This window comes from Gopherus evgoodei, chromosome 8 (genome assembly GCF_007399415.2).
Source record: "Gopherus evgoodei ecotype Sinaloan lineage chromosome 8, rGopEvg1_v1.p, whole genome shotgun sequence".
Lineage (NCBI taxonomy): Eukaryota > Metazoa > Chordata > Testudines > Testudinidae > Gopherus > Gopherus evgoodei.
In genome coordinates this window covers 85,522,307-85,542,572 of record NC_044329.1, presented here as the reverse complement: position 1 = coordinate 85,542,572, position 20,266 = coordinate 85,522,307, and the positions used below count along the sequence as shown (strand labels likewise).

Genomic DNA, 20,266 nt, shown 5'->3' with positions numbered 1-20,266 from the left:
GCATGCAGAAAAATGGTTTCAATTTCACTGTTGTTTCTACATCTGTTGTAGGAACTGCCTCGTATCTCTGCATGGTTTCCACTGGAACATGGAACCCTAAGGGCCCTGATCTTAGCAACTGTACCTCACACTGGGTAAATCAGCTGGCTCAGAAGGTTGGTTGGAACCCTTTAATATGATACACACTGGTGATTAAGGGTTTTAACTCTGAACATAAATTATTCAGCTTTGTATGTTGAAACCATCTTTATTACTCTTTGTTCAATTTAAAAGTAGAAAGAATTATGCATACTTTGTCTGCAAAGCATTTACTGAAAGTTAGGTTCACATGTGTTCTTTGGTAAGCTGTTTTCTAAATTAAACTCTTTTAATGAGTCCATGCTTGCTTAATTTCATTCCTATTAAATTCAAATGTGCTTTTTGATGTTCAGTAGGAAAAAAAGTACATTCACCTAATAAATCAAGAATTATAAAATGCATACCAAAATATGTATGGTATAAGCAGATTTTTAGCTAACTGAAAATGATGGAAGAAACTAGAATTCTAAAAAAGTGCATTAAAAACAGAAAATGATTAGAGTGCAGCATCACTTTTTGTTCTTCCCCTCCCTAGTGAGCGTTAGTGAGGTTTATGAAACTAAATAATTTGCCATCACTACCAACTGCTTGACTTTCAAATGCCTCAGACACTGGTATGAACAAAAAGATTTATTAGTGTCTGATAACAATGGTAAAGTGAAAGTGCAGATGAAATAGAAGATCTGGCCCAAAATTACCAATCTGATTTCTGGTTTTGATGGCTGTTAAGAGCTTCTTTTGTGTGTTATGGATCTAAAAACTTTTAATCTTCTGAGATAAAGTTATTGGTTCAATTAATTGTGGATTTCAACGTACATGCAAATAATTATTTCACCACAACAAAGATATACAGAGAATCAGAACTGGAAGCCACAGGCAGAACAAGGGAGCCTGCTGAGATAATATAAGTTGTCTTTTCAGATCAGAAGTGGAGAAAATGCAGCTAATCTTGCCAATGAACTGGCTAAACACACCAAAGGACCAGTTTTTGCTGGTGATGTGAGTTCATCAGTGAGGCTAATGGAACAGTTGGTGGACATTCTTGATGCTCAACTGCAAGTACTGAGGCCTAGTGAAAAAGACTCAGCTGGGCGGAGTTATAACAAGGTACACAGCTTCCCACACCTCCATCTGCTAGGATAATCCTTTTTTCCCTTTCAGAAACATTACTGCCAAATCTATGCTTTACTCCTACTGCACAAATAAAGATTTAAGAAAAAAACAAATCCACAATAAAGTGTAAATTTTATTACTTGGCTGACATGAAACTCAGTAGATGACTGGGTTCAAATATAAAATGTGTGTATACTTATTCAAATATTGAATATATCACCTCTGCTTTGAGAAGAAGGGACACTATTGAACTCTGGGGAGTAGCATATCTTCATGGAAACCCATTGCAGGCTCAGAGCCTTTTTTAGTCCATTTAAGACCCGAGCATTAATCACTAATGATAATTTGGTATATTAAACATGTTATTACTACTGGCAAATATTATCACAGATAAAAATATCTCTTCATGTTCTTGAATGTGAATCATAATAACATTATCATTCCAGTTTTCCTGTTGTGGCTGCTAAACTTCTGGCCCACTGTGATTCAGTCAGCACAATATAAATTAAAGATTTTTCATCCAGTCTGTTTTGGAAACACCATCCCATCCTCTCACATCTCCTACTCTGGCAGCTACAGTCTTGGCATTTTAGGTCTTGCAAGAGTGGTTGATGATAGTTTTATTTAAAATCCCTAGCTATATTGCTGAGCAGAGTTCCTCCAGAGACCAAGCATATGCCCATAGTCTACCCATAGTTTGAACAGAACTCCCATTGATGGAGGAAAGGAAGGTTATAACCAGGTATATGGTTGGGGAGTAGTGTTCCTCAAGAATGTTGCATGGCCCCATGGAAGTACATTGGGCTAAAACTAGACAGACATCTGGACTCTGCCTGCTGAAGATTTTTGGATATTTCTGTAGCTTCCAGAATGTGTCTAACCTCTGATTTTCTTTTTTCTTACTAAAAAGCTCCAAAAACGAGAGAAGACATGCAGGGCTTACCTTAAGGTATCTCTCCTGTGCTGTCACCCTGCTTTCACCCTGCTTCAGCAACCTGCCACGCTTTATCATCTTGCTGCATGATCCTATGTATTTCAGTCTTTGATAAATGTGTTTGTGCCCCATATCAACTGTACAAATGTTGGCTTTGCACAGGTATAATACTCTCAGAATAAGCAAATGATCAGCACTTACAACTCTTCTCCTTCCTCCTGCTGCCAATCAAAAAGTACAAGAATAGTAATGAGCATTGTGATTTGGAGATATCATCTCTGTTTCCCTGCGTTATGTTTGTGGAGAAAAAATGTCAATAAAACAGTAATGGTGTCATATTGCTAGTTTCTCGCTTTTTCCGAGGTGCAATCTTAAATTCCAGAGATTTTTGTTAAGAGTCTTTTCAAAGATCAGATTCAGTAATTTAAGGGGGTGGACTGCAAATAAAAATAAAATCATTCCTGTAACTTTACAGTACAGTATGTGCCAAGTGTCCCATTAGCTAAGCTACAAGGGGCATGGAGTATATTGTTACCTGACTTTCAGTTTCTTACAGATTCTCCAGCCTCCATCCCTGCAGTGCCCAGTTCCCACATTGCCCACGTCCAGACTAACCTGCGGCATCGGCAGGTTAAAATCGATTGCTCGGGGATCGATATATCGCGTCTAGTCTGGACGCGATGTATCAATCCCTGAGCGCGCTTACATCGATTCCGGTACTCCATCAACCCGAATGGAGTTCCGGAATCGACACGGAGAGCCGCGGATATCGATGCAGTGCCGTCCAGATGGGTGAGTACCTCGATTTTAGAAATTCGACTTCAGCTACGTTATTCCCGTAGCTGAAGTTGCGTATCTAAAATCGATTTTAATACCTAGTCTGGACGTGGCCATTGTGATGCTGTGCCAGTTATGTCACTGCCACCACTCAGTACTGCTAGTGGAAGAAACTGGCCTAGAATGGATTACGTAAGTGGCTTTTTTAAATTATATTGCACGGTTTTTCAAAGTTTCTTTTTTAATATTATTAATTTTTGCTTATACCCTATGGGATCTAATACAAGAGTAATAAAAACTTTGAAACACCGCACAACATAATAAAAAGAAAAGCCTCTTATCTGACATTCCCCCCTTTATATAGGAATGCTCCAGTCACCAGCATTCACAGGCTGGAGCCTTGCATAGAAATGGGGGCTGGTTGGTCACAGCAAGAATAGTTACTGTGAGATCCAAAAGGAAAAAAAGAAGTAGGAGTGGTAGAATCAGATTTCAAATAATATTTTAATTGTCCCTTTTAGCCTGGTTAATGGGGAGCACAGCAGATATTGTTGGAATGGACTGAATTTTCATAATTCATTTGCAGTTCACCTCTTAAGATATAGGTTAATGGGAAATGTAGTAATTGGTGTACTACCCAGGACACGTGTGTCATTGGGACAAAAATAGTCCTTTTATTTTTTTCCCCTCTCTTTAGCAGGGAGGAAAGCGCACCTCAGAAATATTATTATATTGATAATCATACCATAGTACCATAGTAAATAAGGCATGCTTCAAGTTAATGAATGCATATAATCAGCACGGTATATAGATACACAAGAAAAGTAGCGCGACCTTAATTTCTGACCGGTATCGTTTTCAGTGAGTCTCAGATGAGCTTCTCTGTTCAGATAAGAATAACAAACCTCTTGAAATTACAAATCAAAAACTGACTTACACTATGCAAATGAAGCAAGTTCCCACTTTGTGACAGAGGATTCAATTGTACCTCAGATTAGAGGCTCCAATCTGTATTTCTTGGTGACTAATGAATCTGGCCTCTGCAGACCAATTTCTGTTCCACTCTAGTTAATGGCTGTAGCAGTATCAGTGTGAGCATTTTGACTATTCTATCTCCCATTAGAGAAAAAAAGCCTTTTAATGCCACTTCAAAGTATCTTCAACCTGCCAGGAAGGTTGTGTGGCTCACAATGCTGGCAGAAAGAGGATATAAAGATGGATTAGGCTAATTAATCTTGCTCTGACAATAGCCTCAACCAACTTTTTCTATTCATTCATGTGCACAGTGTAGTATTCCAAACCAATATTTTTGTGTTCTGTTTCCATTCCCAGTACTTTTAAATTGATCAAATTATATATGTGCTTAATGACACATTATGACTAGGTAAATGGGACAATGATTCAGCAATGCATGGCATATTCAGTGCACAGCTACATTATGCATTAATGTGTAAGAGCCTGCCTTCAATTGATTAACTGATTACTGTGATTGATTGGATTATTTTGTAATAATGTAATGATGTCTCTTCAAATTCCCTTCTTTCCTTACTTATGTTGTTTTATATGCAGCTTTTATATGCAGCCCTAATACACAATAATATAGTTGTCACAGTGCAGACTTTAAAAAATGGGAACTTTGTTCAGTTTTGTAATTATGCTTTCACAGATAACAGAGTCAGTCAGTGGGCATCTTGTTTGCTCTACTGCTTTCTTTTGTTGAATGACCATTGTGCAGGAATGGAAGTTAGTAAGCTTCCAAGTATTTGTCAACAGGTACAAGAAAGGGGAGAGAGACAGGTGCAGACTATTTTATAACTACTGACGCAACTTCATTTCATGCCTCTTATAATAAAAGAAAGAGTTTGTCTTAGACAACAGCTTGTGGTACTGTAGCTGCATGTGTTGTGTTAAGTTTGCAGGATAGTAGTACTGCCTTTTTAGCCTAAATATTGGACTGCTGGCTTTGGTATTTTTGGTGTTTTCTAAATATGAATTATATTTTGTTGACATTAACTTCAGTATTAAGCTTGAGGCAAGACCATTTGCATTGGTTCTTACATTTCTCAGCACATTGATAATGGAGTCTTCATATCTGATACAAAACAAGTCATATCAGCATGTTTACCAGTGACAGATAACACTGTTGGTGGCTAGTGTACCTCTATTTGTGTTAGTTCAACAAAGGGTTGGAAATATTTGTAGGTTGAAAATAGTTTTCTGGAGCCATTAAATCACAGTAAATCATCTTGATAGTTAAATATTATAATTGTCACCAGATAACATTGGAAACTTTCTCCCACTGCCTAGGGCAATCACACCTAATGATAGTCTTCTAATGAATACAGGCAATCGTTGACACAGTGAACAACCTACTCAGGCCTGAAGCTCTAGAATCCTGGAAAGATATGAATTCTTCAGAACAAGCACATGCTGCAACAATGTTACTTGATACGCTAGAAGAAGGGGCTTTTGTCTTGGCTGACAATCTCTTAGAACCAACTAGAGTCTCAATGCCCACTGAAAACATTGGTAAGTTAATTTATCTTCAAGTGTAGTTTCAAGTACTGCATATCCTGGTATGACAAGAAAGCAACAACCAAGGTTAATAATCACAGTACACTAAGAAACCTGGGTCTGCAGTACTTGGTGGTGAGCTGCAGTTTCCCATCTGGGGGGAGGGGGAAAGTGTTCGTAAATTGGGGCATTTTCTTAATTAGTTAAAAAAATATATTCTTCTGTGGCATAATTAATTCTATGTAAAAAAGTAAAGCAGTTTATGTTGCAAAGTTCATCATCAATTGGAAAATCATTAGCAAAATGTATGGATATGAATAGTGCTTAAATGCCAGAGAATGGATTTTCTGAAGTAACTGAAATGCTTGCTGTGGAGCTGTGGAAATGTTTTCACATTATATATAATCTACTCCTAATGAATTTAAATTACTTTCTGGAATGTGCTTTGCCAGTTAAATGTTTTAGGCACGTAGAACATGGACCAAATGTTTGTATTAAACATAAGTGCCTTCAAGTGAAAATGCATGCAGTGAACTACATCTCCCATAATACAGAATAGCCGTGCTCCATAGATTGCAAAATAGTTGCAGATACTTGGAACATAATTTAGAATTTAAATGGTGGCTCTGATGAAGGGCTCAGCATTAGGGATCTACAAATACAGATATAGTCTTGAGTTAGTTAAACCCACTGCTGGTACATAAAATTAAAATGTCTTTAGTGTACTGATGAGTCACGCCTCAAGTACAAGGGAAAAGGGAAGCATATGATGCCAAGGTGCTGAGTCAGAGGCTTGGGGATTGGACTGAGAGATTTGGTAATAGGAAGAGTATTGAATAAATAATTTTTCGGGTGGGGATGTGAGAACAATGTGGAACTGCTGGGTACTTAGGGTCTCGCAGGTGAAAGGCCTCCAAACAAATAATATCTTAAACCTCTATTTTCCCTCTTAAAACTGCATCCTAAGCATCACATTGTAAGCAAAGTAATATTGGTGTGAACTGTGCACTTGTAAATTTAAATTCTGGATCGCCCTTACTTTCTATAGTGGTAGCTCTGCCTGCCTAGTTATAGAACTTTCACAGGAAATGTTTATCACCATAAATAGTTACACCAATTGTCATTATAAAAGTTTCACTCCCGTAATAGGAGTTTGGATGGAATCTCTTTATGAAAAGCTTTTGAGAGTTTGCATTGGATTTAACTGTTAAAATTTTTTTAAAATGTATTCTCGTCTGATTTAATTGAAGACATTTTTCCTTCATATTTTTACCTTTACTTTTTTCCCCTTGAAAAACTGTAAGGAAACATCTTTTGTAAATTAGCCTACATGCCTCTTGTAAGGCAACAGCTTCCTTTAAAGTAGACTGTGTATCCAGGCCCCTTATCTTTCAAACACGGATGTACAAGTAGTTCTATTGAGTTCGATGGGACTACTTGTATGTCAGTGCTCAGGAGAAGCTGCCTTCAAATTAAAATAATATATTGCTCATGTCAAGGCTACTGATGTCAGCCAAGGCCTAACAGACCAGCTGTACAAGCACAACTCCCAAAAAACTAAATAGCATTCAGAAACAGAGCAACCTAAAATCTTAACTTCAGAAAGGCTTGCAGTGGACTGCCCATCCCCTCCATTCCCCACAGTTCTCCCTCTGTCCCCTTTAAAGACATTCTGAGTGAAATACTGTCCTCCCACCCCCATTGAACTCAGTGGTAAAAGTGTCATGGACTTCAGTAACCCGTGATGTCACAATGTATTCTTATACTGAACTCATTAGTCAAATAAGTAGTCTCCATGCAAAAACCGCTGTAGATCCGTCATGTTCGTGTACATTAACTGTTTTGTTGGTTATTGGAAGCATTTGTATTTGTCCTTCAGAATATGTAAGGGGAAAAATTTAAACCATTGTCAAATGTGATGTACAGGTGGGCGTAAATGCCAGGTTTTAACACTGAGGCAAAGATATTTCCTGATAAGTGGGCTCTCCTGAACTGAGTAATTTTACCTATCAAAGAGCATCCAACCTTGCAAGGTCATTCTATAAAACCTCAGCTGTGCACTATACAAACCTGAGTTAAATATAAAGATCTGATAGTAACATTTAAATCTTTTTAAAATACTTGTTTGGCGGAACATAAAATGTCTTCCAACAACTCTTTGACATACATGCAGAAAACCTATATTTTGGACTTTCCTAGACAAAAATACAGATTCACGTAACTATACGATTTTAATGCACCTAGCTATTTACAGTATTTTAGGATAGCCTTAGTATTGCATAATTGCTGTTAAATACTGTAGACAGACACTAACAATTTATGCAGTAGAGACACTCTGGGCTTCAAAAATTAAGCATTTCTTCAACCTAAGATTTTACAATGCTTTTAAAATAATGTCTCGTAAGCACACAATAAAACAAGGTTTGTTATGTTTTCACCACTGAAATGCTGTTACTTTGGTAGTATGAACTAAGTTTATTAAAGATTAAAGAAACTAAGTCCTCATAGTTGAAACATCCAGCATGCATCTGTCTTTTAGAGGCAAACAAGGACAACAGAATAAGGAGTTTTCAGAAAGTTATCGCCTGCCACATTGTATTCTGACCACAAAATATGTTTTCTACTTTTTTTTTCCTCTCTTCCCTTGTTGGTATGTGTTTGGTCTGACTAGTTCTGGAAGTTGCAGTGCTCAGTACAGAAGGCCAGGTGCAGGACTTGAAATTTCCTCAGGGCAGTGAAGGAGGCAATTTGATCCAACTCTCTGCAAACACTGTGAAACAGAACAGCAGGAATGGTAAGTTTGGGCACATAAACAATTTGACTCCTTTAATCTGTGTAAAATACACATTTAAAGCAATAGTAATTTAAATCTTGCATTTCTGAATATGTTAATACATTGACTTTCAGAAGTAAAAATAGCTGTTCAGTGGCTCTTTATTGTATGGAGTGTGTGCAAGTCTCTTTGGTTGGAATCCAAATCCTTCAAAATGCATTAGTCTCTGCTGATGTTTTATTTTTCATTTAGACAGTAGATTATTCAGCACACATTGTACTCTTCACCTACAATTCCATGACATTATAATGGGAGTTTTCCTTTAATAGGATTAGCAAAATTGGTTTTCATCATTTACAAAAGTTTGGGACGGTTCCTCAGTACCGAAAACGCGACCATAAAGCTGGATAGTGACTTCGTTGGTCGGAACAGTACCATTGCAGTGAACTCCCACGTCATTGCAGCCTCCATCAACAAGGAGTCCAGCCGTGTGTACCTGACTGATCCTGTGCTTTTTACCCTGGAACACATTGATGTGAGTTATGCTAATGAATTAATGGGAAGAACATAAAATCAGCAAGAGAGAAGAGCAAAGCAGGAAAAAAAAAAACACCTTCCTTCCATTTGAATTTTAAATGTTGGACTAGGTCAGAGACACAAGTTTATTTAAGTCTATAAACATAAAATTAAATGAGCCTGGTTCAGTGATTATTAGAACTTAAGTGTATTCTTAATGAAAGCTAATTCAGTAATCAACATGAAAATGTAAATGACTCTAATTTGTTTCTAAGTGAAAATTAACTCTTACCTTAGCAGCAGGATAGAAAAATATCAACTGCTATGACTCTGCTTGTTTAATGTAGCAAAATTAAATGACACTTGGAGTACTTAGTTTAATTCCGGGCTATCTTTGGGAAACCTTTGCAAATTGTTCAAGTAGATTTATTCAACAGAGAACAGAGTGTAGCTTCTACAGTCTCCAGTGCCTCAAAGTTTGCTGTCCATCTTCCTTGTGACTGCTAAATCCATATGTTTCTTTTTACTACACTCTTTCACTCTGCTGTTTGAATTGGGTTCTTTCTGTTCCCATGACAAGAGTGTGGGTATAGTAAACTATCAGGACTGGCTCAGAAAAACATGTGGGTTTTCCTCTCTTTTATGTACTTCCGCAGGTTCTCCTTGAAGTAGGCCTTGAGGAGCTAACCCTTTCTCGGCGCCTCTTATGTGCAACTTTGGTTTGCTCAAAAATGAGAATAGAAAAGGGACAATATTTTTAAATGGTCAGTTACAGGTGAAATCCTACAGAATAAGTTCAGTTTTAATTTTGCAGAAAGAAAAAAAGACTACAATGAGCCATTAGTGCATAAAATCGTAAGATGGATATTTGTAATTGTTTAAAATTGGGTTTACAGTAATTGAGATTACACATTAGAGTGTTCGGACTATAAAGTCCCTTTTAAACTAGATGTCTGCCTTGTACAACATAGTCCACAACTTTGCTGATGAAAAACTTTATAGTCCAAAACATGCAAAGTTTAATCTAAATTACCTTTTACATATATTGAACTGTTATTGCCATATTATAGTATAAAATCCTAATTTTATTTTATCCTTTTATCCCCCAGCCTGACAATTATTTCAATGCAAATTGCTCCTTCTGGAACTACTCAGAGAGGACTATGATGGGATATTGGTCCACTCAGGGGTGCAAGCTGATTGACACAAATAAAACTCATACATCTTGTGCTTGCAGCCACCTAACCAACTTTGCAATCCTTATGGCCCATAGGGAAATTGTGGTAAGTAATGTTGCTTCTAGTCAGTGTAGAGCAAACCTTTGAAGGTTTGGCTTTAATATGTAGAAGAAAGCAAAAGTTCAGATGCTTATCCAAATCTTAAACATATCTCTGAGCATTTCCAACTTTCACACATCACTTCCAAGAGCAGCTTCCTCTCCATATGACCTTTCTCTCTCTTCCATAGAGCTGATCACAAGGTGAGGGGAACATTATTCTTTTTAAAATTGTTTCTGTTTTTTGTCACAATCTTGTTTTTGTTGAAATTTTCTGACCAGATGTGCTTTCCCACAACTGGACAGGTTTCTGGTCCCTCCATTCAACTTCTAGCCCCATGCCTTTAACAAACTCCCAGATACAGCTGGATATGAATCGTGGGGAAGTTTCCCATAAACACGAACTGCTATACTAATGATGAGGTCCAGCAGCCTCTTTATTGGGTTCTTCAAACTTCCCTGCACTACAGAGCTTTACCATCTAGCTGCTTACCACGCTGCCTATGAGATCTCTAAAGTCCCAGAGCATGTGACGTGAATGGCTCTAGGACTTTGCCTGGACATTGTGCACTTTGGAGAGTGGCTAAATAGGGAAGCCCAAGAGTGCCTGCAAATATAAACATGGCAGCAGCATAGCCCAGCAAAGAAGCTGCCAGAGAGTTGCTGAACCATGCAACCAATATAAAAAACAAAACCAAGGAGAATGACAGGATTGACCCTGTGCTCAATGAAAGTGAGACAATCTTCTGAACCATTCTTTACCTGAACATGAGGTTTGAGTTTGTGTTGTAAGTTGAAGGGTCAGATGAGTTACTCTGCTTTTTTTTGTTCTAATTGATTTCTTCATGATAAATGTTCACATATTTCTCCCACTCAAGCTTTTTGGATATAGAGTTGTAGGTTTGTAGGAAAGAAGCAAGGTTTTTTCTTATAGACTATTATGACATTTTTTTTGTATCTTCATGTGTGTACAGCAATACATTCACGGTACAAGTCTCTTCCACAGAATTTTCTTCAAGCTTGCAGATAAAAAAAGTAAAAATATTATCTCGTCTATTTCAAATTTCTGTCTCTGTGCACTCAGAGCTGCCTTTCTTGCACGCACACTAATCTTGAACAGCAGATAAACCTGATATCAGATCGATAAAATACTCAGCACGTTTCTTCTGTCATCTATAAAATTCATCAGGAATTTTCTAGCTGCTACCTGTTTAAATGATCTTCTATTTGTACTGATAAGTGGCCATATTAATTTTCTCCATTCTTGATTATTTTCAGTACAAAGATGGAGTGCATGAGCTACTCCTTACTGTCATCACCTGGGTGGGAATTGTCATCTCCCTTGTATGCCTGGCCATCTGCATCTTCACATTCTGTTTCTTCCGTGGCCTACAAAGTGATCGTAATACTATTCACAAGAATCTATGTATCAACCTATTCATTGCAGAGTTCATTTTCCTAATAGGCATCGATAAAACAGAATACAAAGTAAGTCTGTGTGCATATTGATCTTGTTCTCTGAAAATGACTGTTTGAAATGAATGTGAATTTAAATATGACACTACTGCCAAGCTTTCAAGTTTCTGTATGTAACTGATAGAGCAAGGCTGGGATAAAAGGCGTTATAAAAGATTAAGATGGACATGTTCACAAATAATATTTGCAGGCATCAAAAATACCATTATAGTTTCTATTTCTCTCTTAAAGGGAAATAGTGTTTTTCCATTAAGAAGCATATGTTAATAAAGATAGGTGATTTAAAGGGTACTTGTCAAAGTGGTGCTGAATTTAAATGTTTATGTACCAGAAACATGAACTTTTTACACCAAAGACCTCTGAGTGCCTGATGCAACTTTTTAAAGCTTAGGTGAAATTTATCCCATCCTTCAGAGCTCAGAGTGTGTCTTAGAATTTCATCCAGTATTCAGCTAGACAGGAGTGAATCTAAATTGGCTCCTGATACACCAGCAGAACTTCCTAAAGTAGTAAAAGCAAAGTTATTTTATATTAAAGCAGATAGAAATTTTGGATGGCTGCATAATAATTTTAAACAGAATATATAAATACATGTAGAACCAACTGTTCTTTATTTATCTTCATGTACCAAATCCTCTACAATATAAGTCTTGCAGCAGTGTTAACATCCTGGTCTCAAAATTATGGAATTGTTTTTAATGCTTTCACTACAGTTAGGAATATTAATAAGTTGTTTCCATACTTAACGTATGTAGTGCAACTGAGTATACTTTCTGCAGCTACTGTGGACATAATACATTACTAACATTTCTGAATATCTAGCATATGTTTTTGGCTAGTGAAAACTACTCTGGACTTGTGAAGAGTCTTTGGTTGAAATATATTCAGTTACTACCTTCATAACAAAATTAGTATACTGTTTCATTTTGCAGTGTATTGAATTAGCTAGGAAGCTTTTGGCAGTTTGTTTTTTCATGTTTCTCTTTCTTTGCAGATTGCATGTCCGATATTTGCAGGCCTCTTACACTTTTTCTTCCTGGCAGCATTTGCCTGGATGTGCCTAGAAGGAGTGCAGCTCTATCTCATGTTAGTAGAAGTATTTGAAAGTGAATATTCTAGGAAGAAGTACTACTATGTCGCCGGCTACCTCTTCCCTGCCACAGTAGTTGGTGTCTCAGCAGCTATTGACTATAAGAGCTATGGAACAGAGAAAGCGTAAGTAATTGCAAGTGACCTGAGTGTTTTTCAAGTGAATAATTTTTTTAAAGCCTGTTAGCTGTCAGAGGGTCCCTGACAGACTAAAATAGCATTTGAAAGCTTTATTGATAAGAGAATGGCAATGCCGCGCACAAATTACAATCAAGTCTTTTGTAATTTTCTAGGTTCAGAGGATTTGTACTCTGGAGAGGCAGATTCTAAATTATAGTCTTTCTTTTAACACAAAAGATTGACCTAAAACAAATTGAAAAAGTAAATAACTTTTTGGCCTCAAATGGTATTAAGTAAAAATTCTTCCGAACTTCGTGTTTGACAGGCTTAACCACCCAGTTTTAAGCTAATGCTTCATTAGATCGCTTTGTTCAGCTGGCCCTCTAGCTAAGTCTCATTCTGAATCATGACAGTACAATATTCCAACCTATATATTTCACTTTGATAATATTTTATCAGAAGGGTAAAGCAGGATTAAAATTACCCATTGCCTTTTATTTATAGAAAGTGACAGAAGGTAGACATAGACTGTTTCTGAGGATTTGAGTTGCTGGAGGCATGAATTTGCCTTCCAATGGTGTTTTACTTTGTCCTTTGATGAAATTCGTTACAGTATGGGAAGATATTGTTGACTTCTAGAATGCTGCTTGATTTTGCTACCGATGAAAGACAAATAAAAGAGATTCAGCAGGGTGCTGGGCTATAAGAAAAATGAACCACTAAGTGAAGCCACCCGATAAGTTTATGCATCATTTACTTTAATATCACATGAGTTTTTTCTTACTATTCAACTCCCAGATGGGGTATTTTATTTATATCATACTGTTTTGCAGCAAAACATGACATCTGAACGTTTTTTATCTTGCTTTCTTCAGGGATCAGCACTTTGCTTATGATATAAAGTTAAAGGCAAATTTTGAAGATTACATAGAAAACCTATGAAAATAAAGCATTTACTGATGTTGGGTTTCATCAGTTCATAGCAAAAACTTTGACTGAACCTAAAAAGAGAGCGAGAGAGAGGGTTTTTTATATTTTTTTAAAATTAGTTTTAGTATGTAAGGAGAAAAGCAGAGCAGATGATCAACAATCTTGTTAAAGAAAACCCAAGAAAACAGGCCTAGCTAAGGGGGGGAAATGGCCATGATTAAGATGATGCTGTTCACTGTTGTTGGCTCATTGTGTATTCACAATGAAACACCTGTTCAAGAATTATTTAAGATGGGTTTTGTACTTTCCATTTTTGCAGCTCAGGAGCCAATGTAATCATTTAACTTTCATTGCCTTTTTCATTGCAGTTGCTGGCTCCATGTAGACAACTATTTTATCTGGAGTTTCATTGGGCCTGTTACCTTCATTATTCTGGTAAGAGTGTTTTCCTCCCCCGCCCCCCTTTCCCTTTTTGCTCATTTTACAAGAGCAACAGCGTTATGAAGGTTGAGTAACATCAGTCATTACAAACCCTACTCTCAGAGTTTTGTATGAAAATAATTAAGGCAAATTTATAATGAGAACAATGGACTGAAAAGAATGTTTAAAATATAGTTCTGACCAAATTATTAATGTTCAGAACTCATTTGGTGCTTCTTCACTTCTTCTTTTTGTCCTTATTATTTTAATACTGAAGGTCATATTGATATGGCAGTCATGTGACAGATCCATATAGTACTAAATACAGATTACAAAAGGACCATTATTATTACTACCATCTATTGAGTCGGTTTTGTACATGTTCAAAAATTGTAACTAAGTATTTGTCCAACAGACTGGAATGACTCAACAGAAGTTCCAATCCTCTGGGTAAATAATTCAATCTAATAATTCTGCACACATATGCTTGTGTGTGTGTATATATTTGTAAGTGTTTTTTTTCCCCGTATATGTATCTATGTTATGTGTACTATGTATAAAACACACATGTTTTTTATATAAATAATAATCAGTGTATTGTGAACCCAATAGAAAACCCATGTGAGTCATTCCAGTCAGTTGTGGAAATATTTTTATTATATATATAATTTTTTTTTAAATTAAAAATTGAGTGGTTAACTCATTCATTATCCATTCCTAGAACCATTCCAGTCTTTACAATAAATAGAACATGGTTATATATTCAGCCAGGGGAAGATCTGATGCAATTAATTCAAACTGATTGAAATAGAGGTGTAAGAATTTGGAAGAAAAGGATATTCAAAATGAATTTACAACTCAACTTTATGGTTGTGGTGTCAGAGCTCTGAAAGGTCTAGCTGTGCTTGAGTGTGCACTGATATTCTGTAGGTACATAAGAGAGAGTTCATAATGTCGATATTTTGGAACAGTGAAGTGGGTTTTATTAGTGTTGTTTTTTGAAACCTACGGCAATTAAATACCATATCCTGTGCATTTATATAATGCCATGGTTGTGTCAAAAACTGACAAAAGCCAAGAAATTAAAGTTTCTGACACTCCCTTCACTAATTTGAGTTTTGTATTCTTGTAATGTTTTTATCAACCTCAAGGATAGTTTGTCAGCCTTACTTTTTAAATTTCTGCCTTTTATTGATTTATACAGTGAATTATGTAAGCACATTTTTAGTATCTTATAATTTATACTGCCCCAAAATGTGAAAGAAAATTGGTTCATTTTGAATCTACAAGTTACAGTGAAAAGATGTGCAAGACCATCCAAGATAGGTAGGCTTGGAAGGATTTGATTTTTATCAAAGGTTGGTAAAAGTCAATTTCACTGTACGCACAGACCAACCCAAATATATTTCCATTGATGATTATCAAAATTTATAGCTAGTCAAAGTAATAAAAACCTACTTGAGAACTGAATTTGATTTACGGATATTCACTTTGTATATTTTGACACATGTTGGCAATCTGTGTTTTAACATTTATAAAGCTTTAACTTCTTGAATTTCAATGCTTACTGTCATTAAGTAATTATTGTCTGACCCACTTCATAATTTACCACACCTGTAAAAAAGAAAAAAATGCTTAAAATAAACATCGATATTGGTGTCAAAATTATATTTTTTAAAAACTGAATTCTGCCAAGCCTATTTATAGATGATTTTTCCTGTCTTAAGATATCATGCTGAAGTATTTCCAGCTGTATGTATCTCCAGATGTACTCTTTGTTTATCAGAAGGCCACCTCGGTTGAACAATGGAGTTTTTTCAACCCATTGAGCGTGGACACTTTAGAAAGGACAAGTGCACAATGTGCAAATAGATGCTTCATTTTAAAGATACAGTCACAATGCTGTAAGGATCTGTTGTGTAAAATTTTCTTTTCTTTTCTCAAATGTTAAAGTGTATGTATGTATGGAGAGAAAGAGAGAGACAGAAAGATAATAGTCTCCTTGAGGTATGAGGAATGTGGTCAAGCAACTAGAATGTAGTACAAAGTTTAGTCTATTTAAACAAGTTCAAAGAAAAGGAACTCCCTCCCACTTTGGAATTTGATTCAGTACTAAGTCTTCAACTATATTTAAATGGAATTTTTAATACAGTAGGTCGTACTCTTCCAGTAAGAGAAGTTGTATACCTGATTGCTGTGTTCATTTAAAGAAAAGTGTTCTAAGTCTGATGTCATACAGTTCAGCTTGTCACTGCTTTAGGGTCTGGTTATAAATGTTTTTTGTTTGTTTTTGTTTAACTTATTACTGTGTAAGCACTTTCTGGGTCACTTCTCTCTATTTGATATAACATTTCACTTGAGGGGGCTAGAAGGGGGCTTTGCTGAGGGCATTTATGTTTCCTCATAACCAGGCCAGAGAAAGAACAGAGGTGAAGGACATTTAAATTATATTGACCATGTACAGTCAGAGTCCACTGTTATTTATTGGCTTTGATATTATTATCCTCCAGCAAATCATTTAGACTGAGTGGCTAAAGGCCTTTGCGAACAGTATTCCCAACTTCACAAATATGAAACAGCAGGTAGCAATCACAACATAGTTCCTGGGAGTAATTCTTCTCTTGCAATTGCTTTGGCCTCTAATCGTCCAACTGAGAGAGAGAGAAAAAGAGAGGCAGATGAGTAATGTCTGAAAAATAATCTCATGTGCAACGTAACCAGAGAAGAGCCATGTTTGAAGAGTAGGGTATTCATTATCAATGGTATGAAAGAGTTTAATATTAGTAATCTTTTCAACATCTGTTACTGGTTTAAATTCTGTTATGATGTTTATTAACGAAATAATATGCATATTCTTAGACAATATTGTTTGCTGCTTTAATTTACAAGGTTTTCTCTGTGGTTAAATCCATCCTTCCAATTGCATTAAAATCTATACACGACAACATAGGGGTCTGTGAGGGAAAACTGCCTTCTGAGGAAGACATATAACTTTCAACTTCAGTATTTCCATAGACTGTCATGCCTTTGGGCACCAGGGTCATTATATCTATGAGAAAAGAGCATGTAAGTAATAAGCAGTGGGAAATCATTAGTATGCCTGAAATGATTTAATGAAAGCTTGGATCATGACACATCAGGAGCTGTTCTCATCATTTGGACAGTTCCATCTGCATCTTTAATAATTAATTCAGTTCAGTAAGAGTTCAACTTGCACACTCATTTAGAAGCCTTCTTCAGAGAACACCTCTTTGGCTGCCAGTCCCAGAGAGAAATAGGTTTCTGCATGGCTAAGAGCAAAGATCTGGAGATACACAAACAGTTTTAGAACTGCATTTGCCAGGTAACAAAAGCTCCAGGGAGGACAAAAAGGGTCAGAACATGTGCAGTTCGGTTAGGTTACTTCGAAGTGGTGTGTCTGTTCTTCTGTCTTATCATATCCATGTCAGCACTGCGGGCTGTGTGGAATGAATTTTAAGCTGCTAAGCTCAGGCAGGTGGGATTCAACTGAGTGGGTTGATGGCTATAAAATAAACAGTGTGCTCCCATAATCTGTGGTCAGAAAAGCCTGAATATTTTGACTTCGATATAGCTCCATGTTCATTCATGCCATTAAGATGGATGAAGTTGGTTAGACTCTTGCTCAGCCAGGACTACTGGGGTATGATCCTCACAGATGGAACTAATAAATTTGCCTGGTAAAGGTTATTTAATCGAAGGTTCTGTAGATGTTCTATTTAATCAATACAGGAAAAATGTGTAATCGTTTTACTCTTACTGAAATATGATGTTTCACTAGTATGTCTGTGTATATATATATATATATATATATATATATATATATATATATATGTATATATACACATATAAATATACATTATATGTTTATAAATATATATTGTGGATGTGTATTTTAATATGTACACACATGATAAATGTGGCAGTGAAAGACATGATAAATTGAATTTGTCACGTTCCTGACTTTCATTCTGCCACTTATCTATCTTTTTTAGGACTCCTTCTAGTCTTTCAGATCTCTCTGCATCTTAAAACCATTTTTTTTAAAATCAACTTGAGACAAAAATTTCCCTCAAAATTACACTGGGCTGATGTGCGGGACAGACAGTATTCGGTCCAGCATCATTTTAAGGGCCAGTGTCTTCTGATTTTTCAGGGTTAGAAACAAGACTTCTGTGTACTGATAAAGAGAGAATACCTAGCTTTCCATAGGATATTGAACTTGCTGCTTGCTCTGTGAAGTCTTCAGGTATTAGATTTTAGAATGGTGACATTTTTTATAGATAGAGATTTTTTTTTAAATGTTTCTGATAATTTTCTTTTTCCTCAATCTTGTAAATCAAATCAGTATCTTAGATGTTGGTATATGAATGCAAGAAGTATGGGAAATAAGCAGGAAGAACTTGAAATGCTAGTAAATAAACACAACTATGAAATTGTTGGCATCACTGAAACTTGGTGGGATAATACACATGATTGGAATGTTGGTGTAGATGGGTACAGCTTGCTCAGGAAGGACCGGCAGGGAAAAAAGGGAGGAGGTGTTGCCTAATATATTAAAAATGTATACACTTGGACTGAGATTGAGTTGGAAATAGGAGACAGACTTGTTGAAAGTCTCTGGGTAAGGATAAAAGGGGTAAAAACAAGGGTGATGTCATGGTAGGGGTCTACTACAGACCACCTAAACAGGAAAAAGGAGGTGGATGAGGTTTTTTTGGGGGTTTTCTTTTGTTTTTTTGTTTTTTTTTAAAAACAGCTAACAGAATCTTCCAAAGCGCAGGACTTGGTGATGATGGGGAACTTCAACTAACCAGACATCTGTTCGGAAAATAACACATCAGGGCACAGATTATCCAATAAATTCTTGGAATGTATTGGAGACAATTTTTTATTTCAGAAGGTGGAGACAGCTACCAGGGGAGAGGCTGTTCTAGATTTGATTTTGACAAATAGGGAGGTACAGGTTGAGCATTTGAAAGTGGAAGGCAGCTTGGATGAAAGTGATCATGAAGTGACAGAGTTCATGAATCTAAGGATTGGTAGGAGGGAGAACAGCAAAATAAAGACAATGGATTTCAAGAAGGCAGACATTAGCAAACTCAGGGCGTTTTGGTAGGTAAAAGTCCATGGGAAGCAAGTCTAAGGGGAAAAACAATAGAAGACAGTTGTCAGTTTTTCAAAGAGACATTATTAAGGGCACAAGAGCAAACTATCCCACTGCGTAGGAAAGATAGGAGGTATGTCAAGAGACCACCCTGGCTTAACCAGGAGATCTTCAGTGATCTAAAAATCAAAAAAGGGTCCTACAAAAAGTGGAAACTAGATTAAATTACAAAGGATGAATATAAGTAAAGAACACAAGTATGTAGGGACAAAATCAGAAAAGCTGAGGCACAAAACAAGATCAGTTTAGCTAGAGACATAAAGGGTAATAAGAAAACATTCTACAAATACATTAGATACAAGGGGGAGGGCGGGTTGCAAGTGCTCTGGAGGATAGGATTAAAATTCAAAATGATCTGGACAAACTGGAGAAATAGTCTGAAGTAAATAGGATGAAATTCAGTAGGAACAAATGCAAAGCACTCCACTTAGGAAGGAACAAACAGTTGCACACATACAGAATGGGAAATGACTGCCTAGGAAAGAGAGGGTCATAGTGGACCACAAACTATGTATGAGTCAACTATGTAACACTATTGCAAAAAAGCTAACATTCTGCGATGCATTAGCAGGAGTAGTGTACGCAAGAAAATTCTTCTGCTCTACTTATTATATATGGAGATACACCTATCTCACAGAGCTGGAAGGGACCCTGAAAGGTCATCAAGTCCAGCCCCCTGCCTTCACTAGTAGGACTAAGTACTGATTTTGCCCCAGATCCCTAAGTGGCCCTCTCAAGGATTGAACTCACAACCCTGGGTTTAGCAGGCCAATGCACAAACCACTGTACTTTCTGTGAAGAAGAACTTCCTTTTATTTGTTTTAAACCTGCTGCCTATTAATTTCATTTGGTGACCCCTAGTTCTTGTATTATGGGAATAAGTAAATAACTTTTCCTTATCCACTTTCTCCACATTACTCATGATTTTATATACCTCTATCATATCCCCCCTTAGTCTCCTCTTTTCCAAGCTGAAGAGTCCTAGCCTCTTTAATCTTTCCTCATATGGGACCCTCTCCAAAACCCTATTCAGTCCTTAACTGGAGTATTGTGTCCAGTTCTGGG

The 20,266-nt window shown here is 36.6% G+C and overlaps 1 protein-coding gene across 27 annotated transcripts in view; it reads left to right on the top strand.

Moving 5' to 3' along the window:
* Nucleotides 1-20,266, top strand: part of ADGRL2 (adhesion G protein-coupled receptor L2) — a 487,569-nt gene that overhangs the window by 444,182 nt on the left and 23,121 nt on the right. For 19 of the 27 annotated variants that reach the window (XM_030572966.1, XM_030572960.1, XM_030572961.1 and 16 more), the window contains 10 exons: nucleotides 52-155; nucleotides 1,000-1,185; nucleotides 2,102-2,140; nucleotides 5,248-5,431; nucleotides 8,088-8,210; nucleotides 8,519-8,724; nucleotides 9,815-9,988; nucleotides 11,260-11,469; nucleotides 12,452-12,672; nucleotides 13,965-14,031. In XM_030572966.1, the coding sequence (XP_030428826.1) occupies nucleotides 52-155; nucleotides 1,000-1,185; nucleotides 2,102-2,140; nucleotides 5,248-5,431; nucleotides 8,088-8,210; nucleotides 8,519-8,724; nucleotides 9,815-9,988; nucleotides 11,260-11,469; nucleotides 12,452-12,672; nucleotides 13,965-14,031 (1,514 nt within the window). The remainder of the gene's footprint in view (nucleotides 1-51; nucleotides 156-999; nucleotides 1,186-2,101; nucleotides 2,141-5,247; nucleotides 5,432-8,087; nucleotides 8,211-8,518; nucleotides 8,725-9,814; nucleotides 9,989-11,259; nucleotides 11,470-12,451; nucleotides 12,673-13,964; nucleotides 14,032-20,266) is intronic. The other 8 variants (XM_030572967.1, XM_030572986.1, XM_030572973.1 and 5 more) reach the window with 1 other exon arrangement.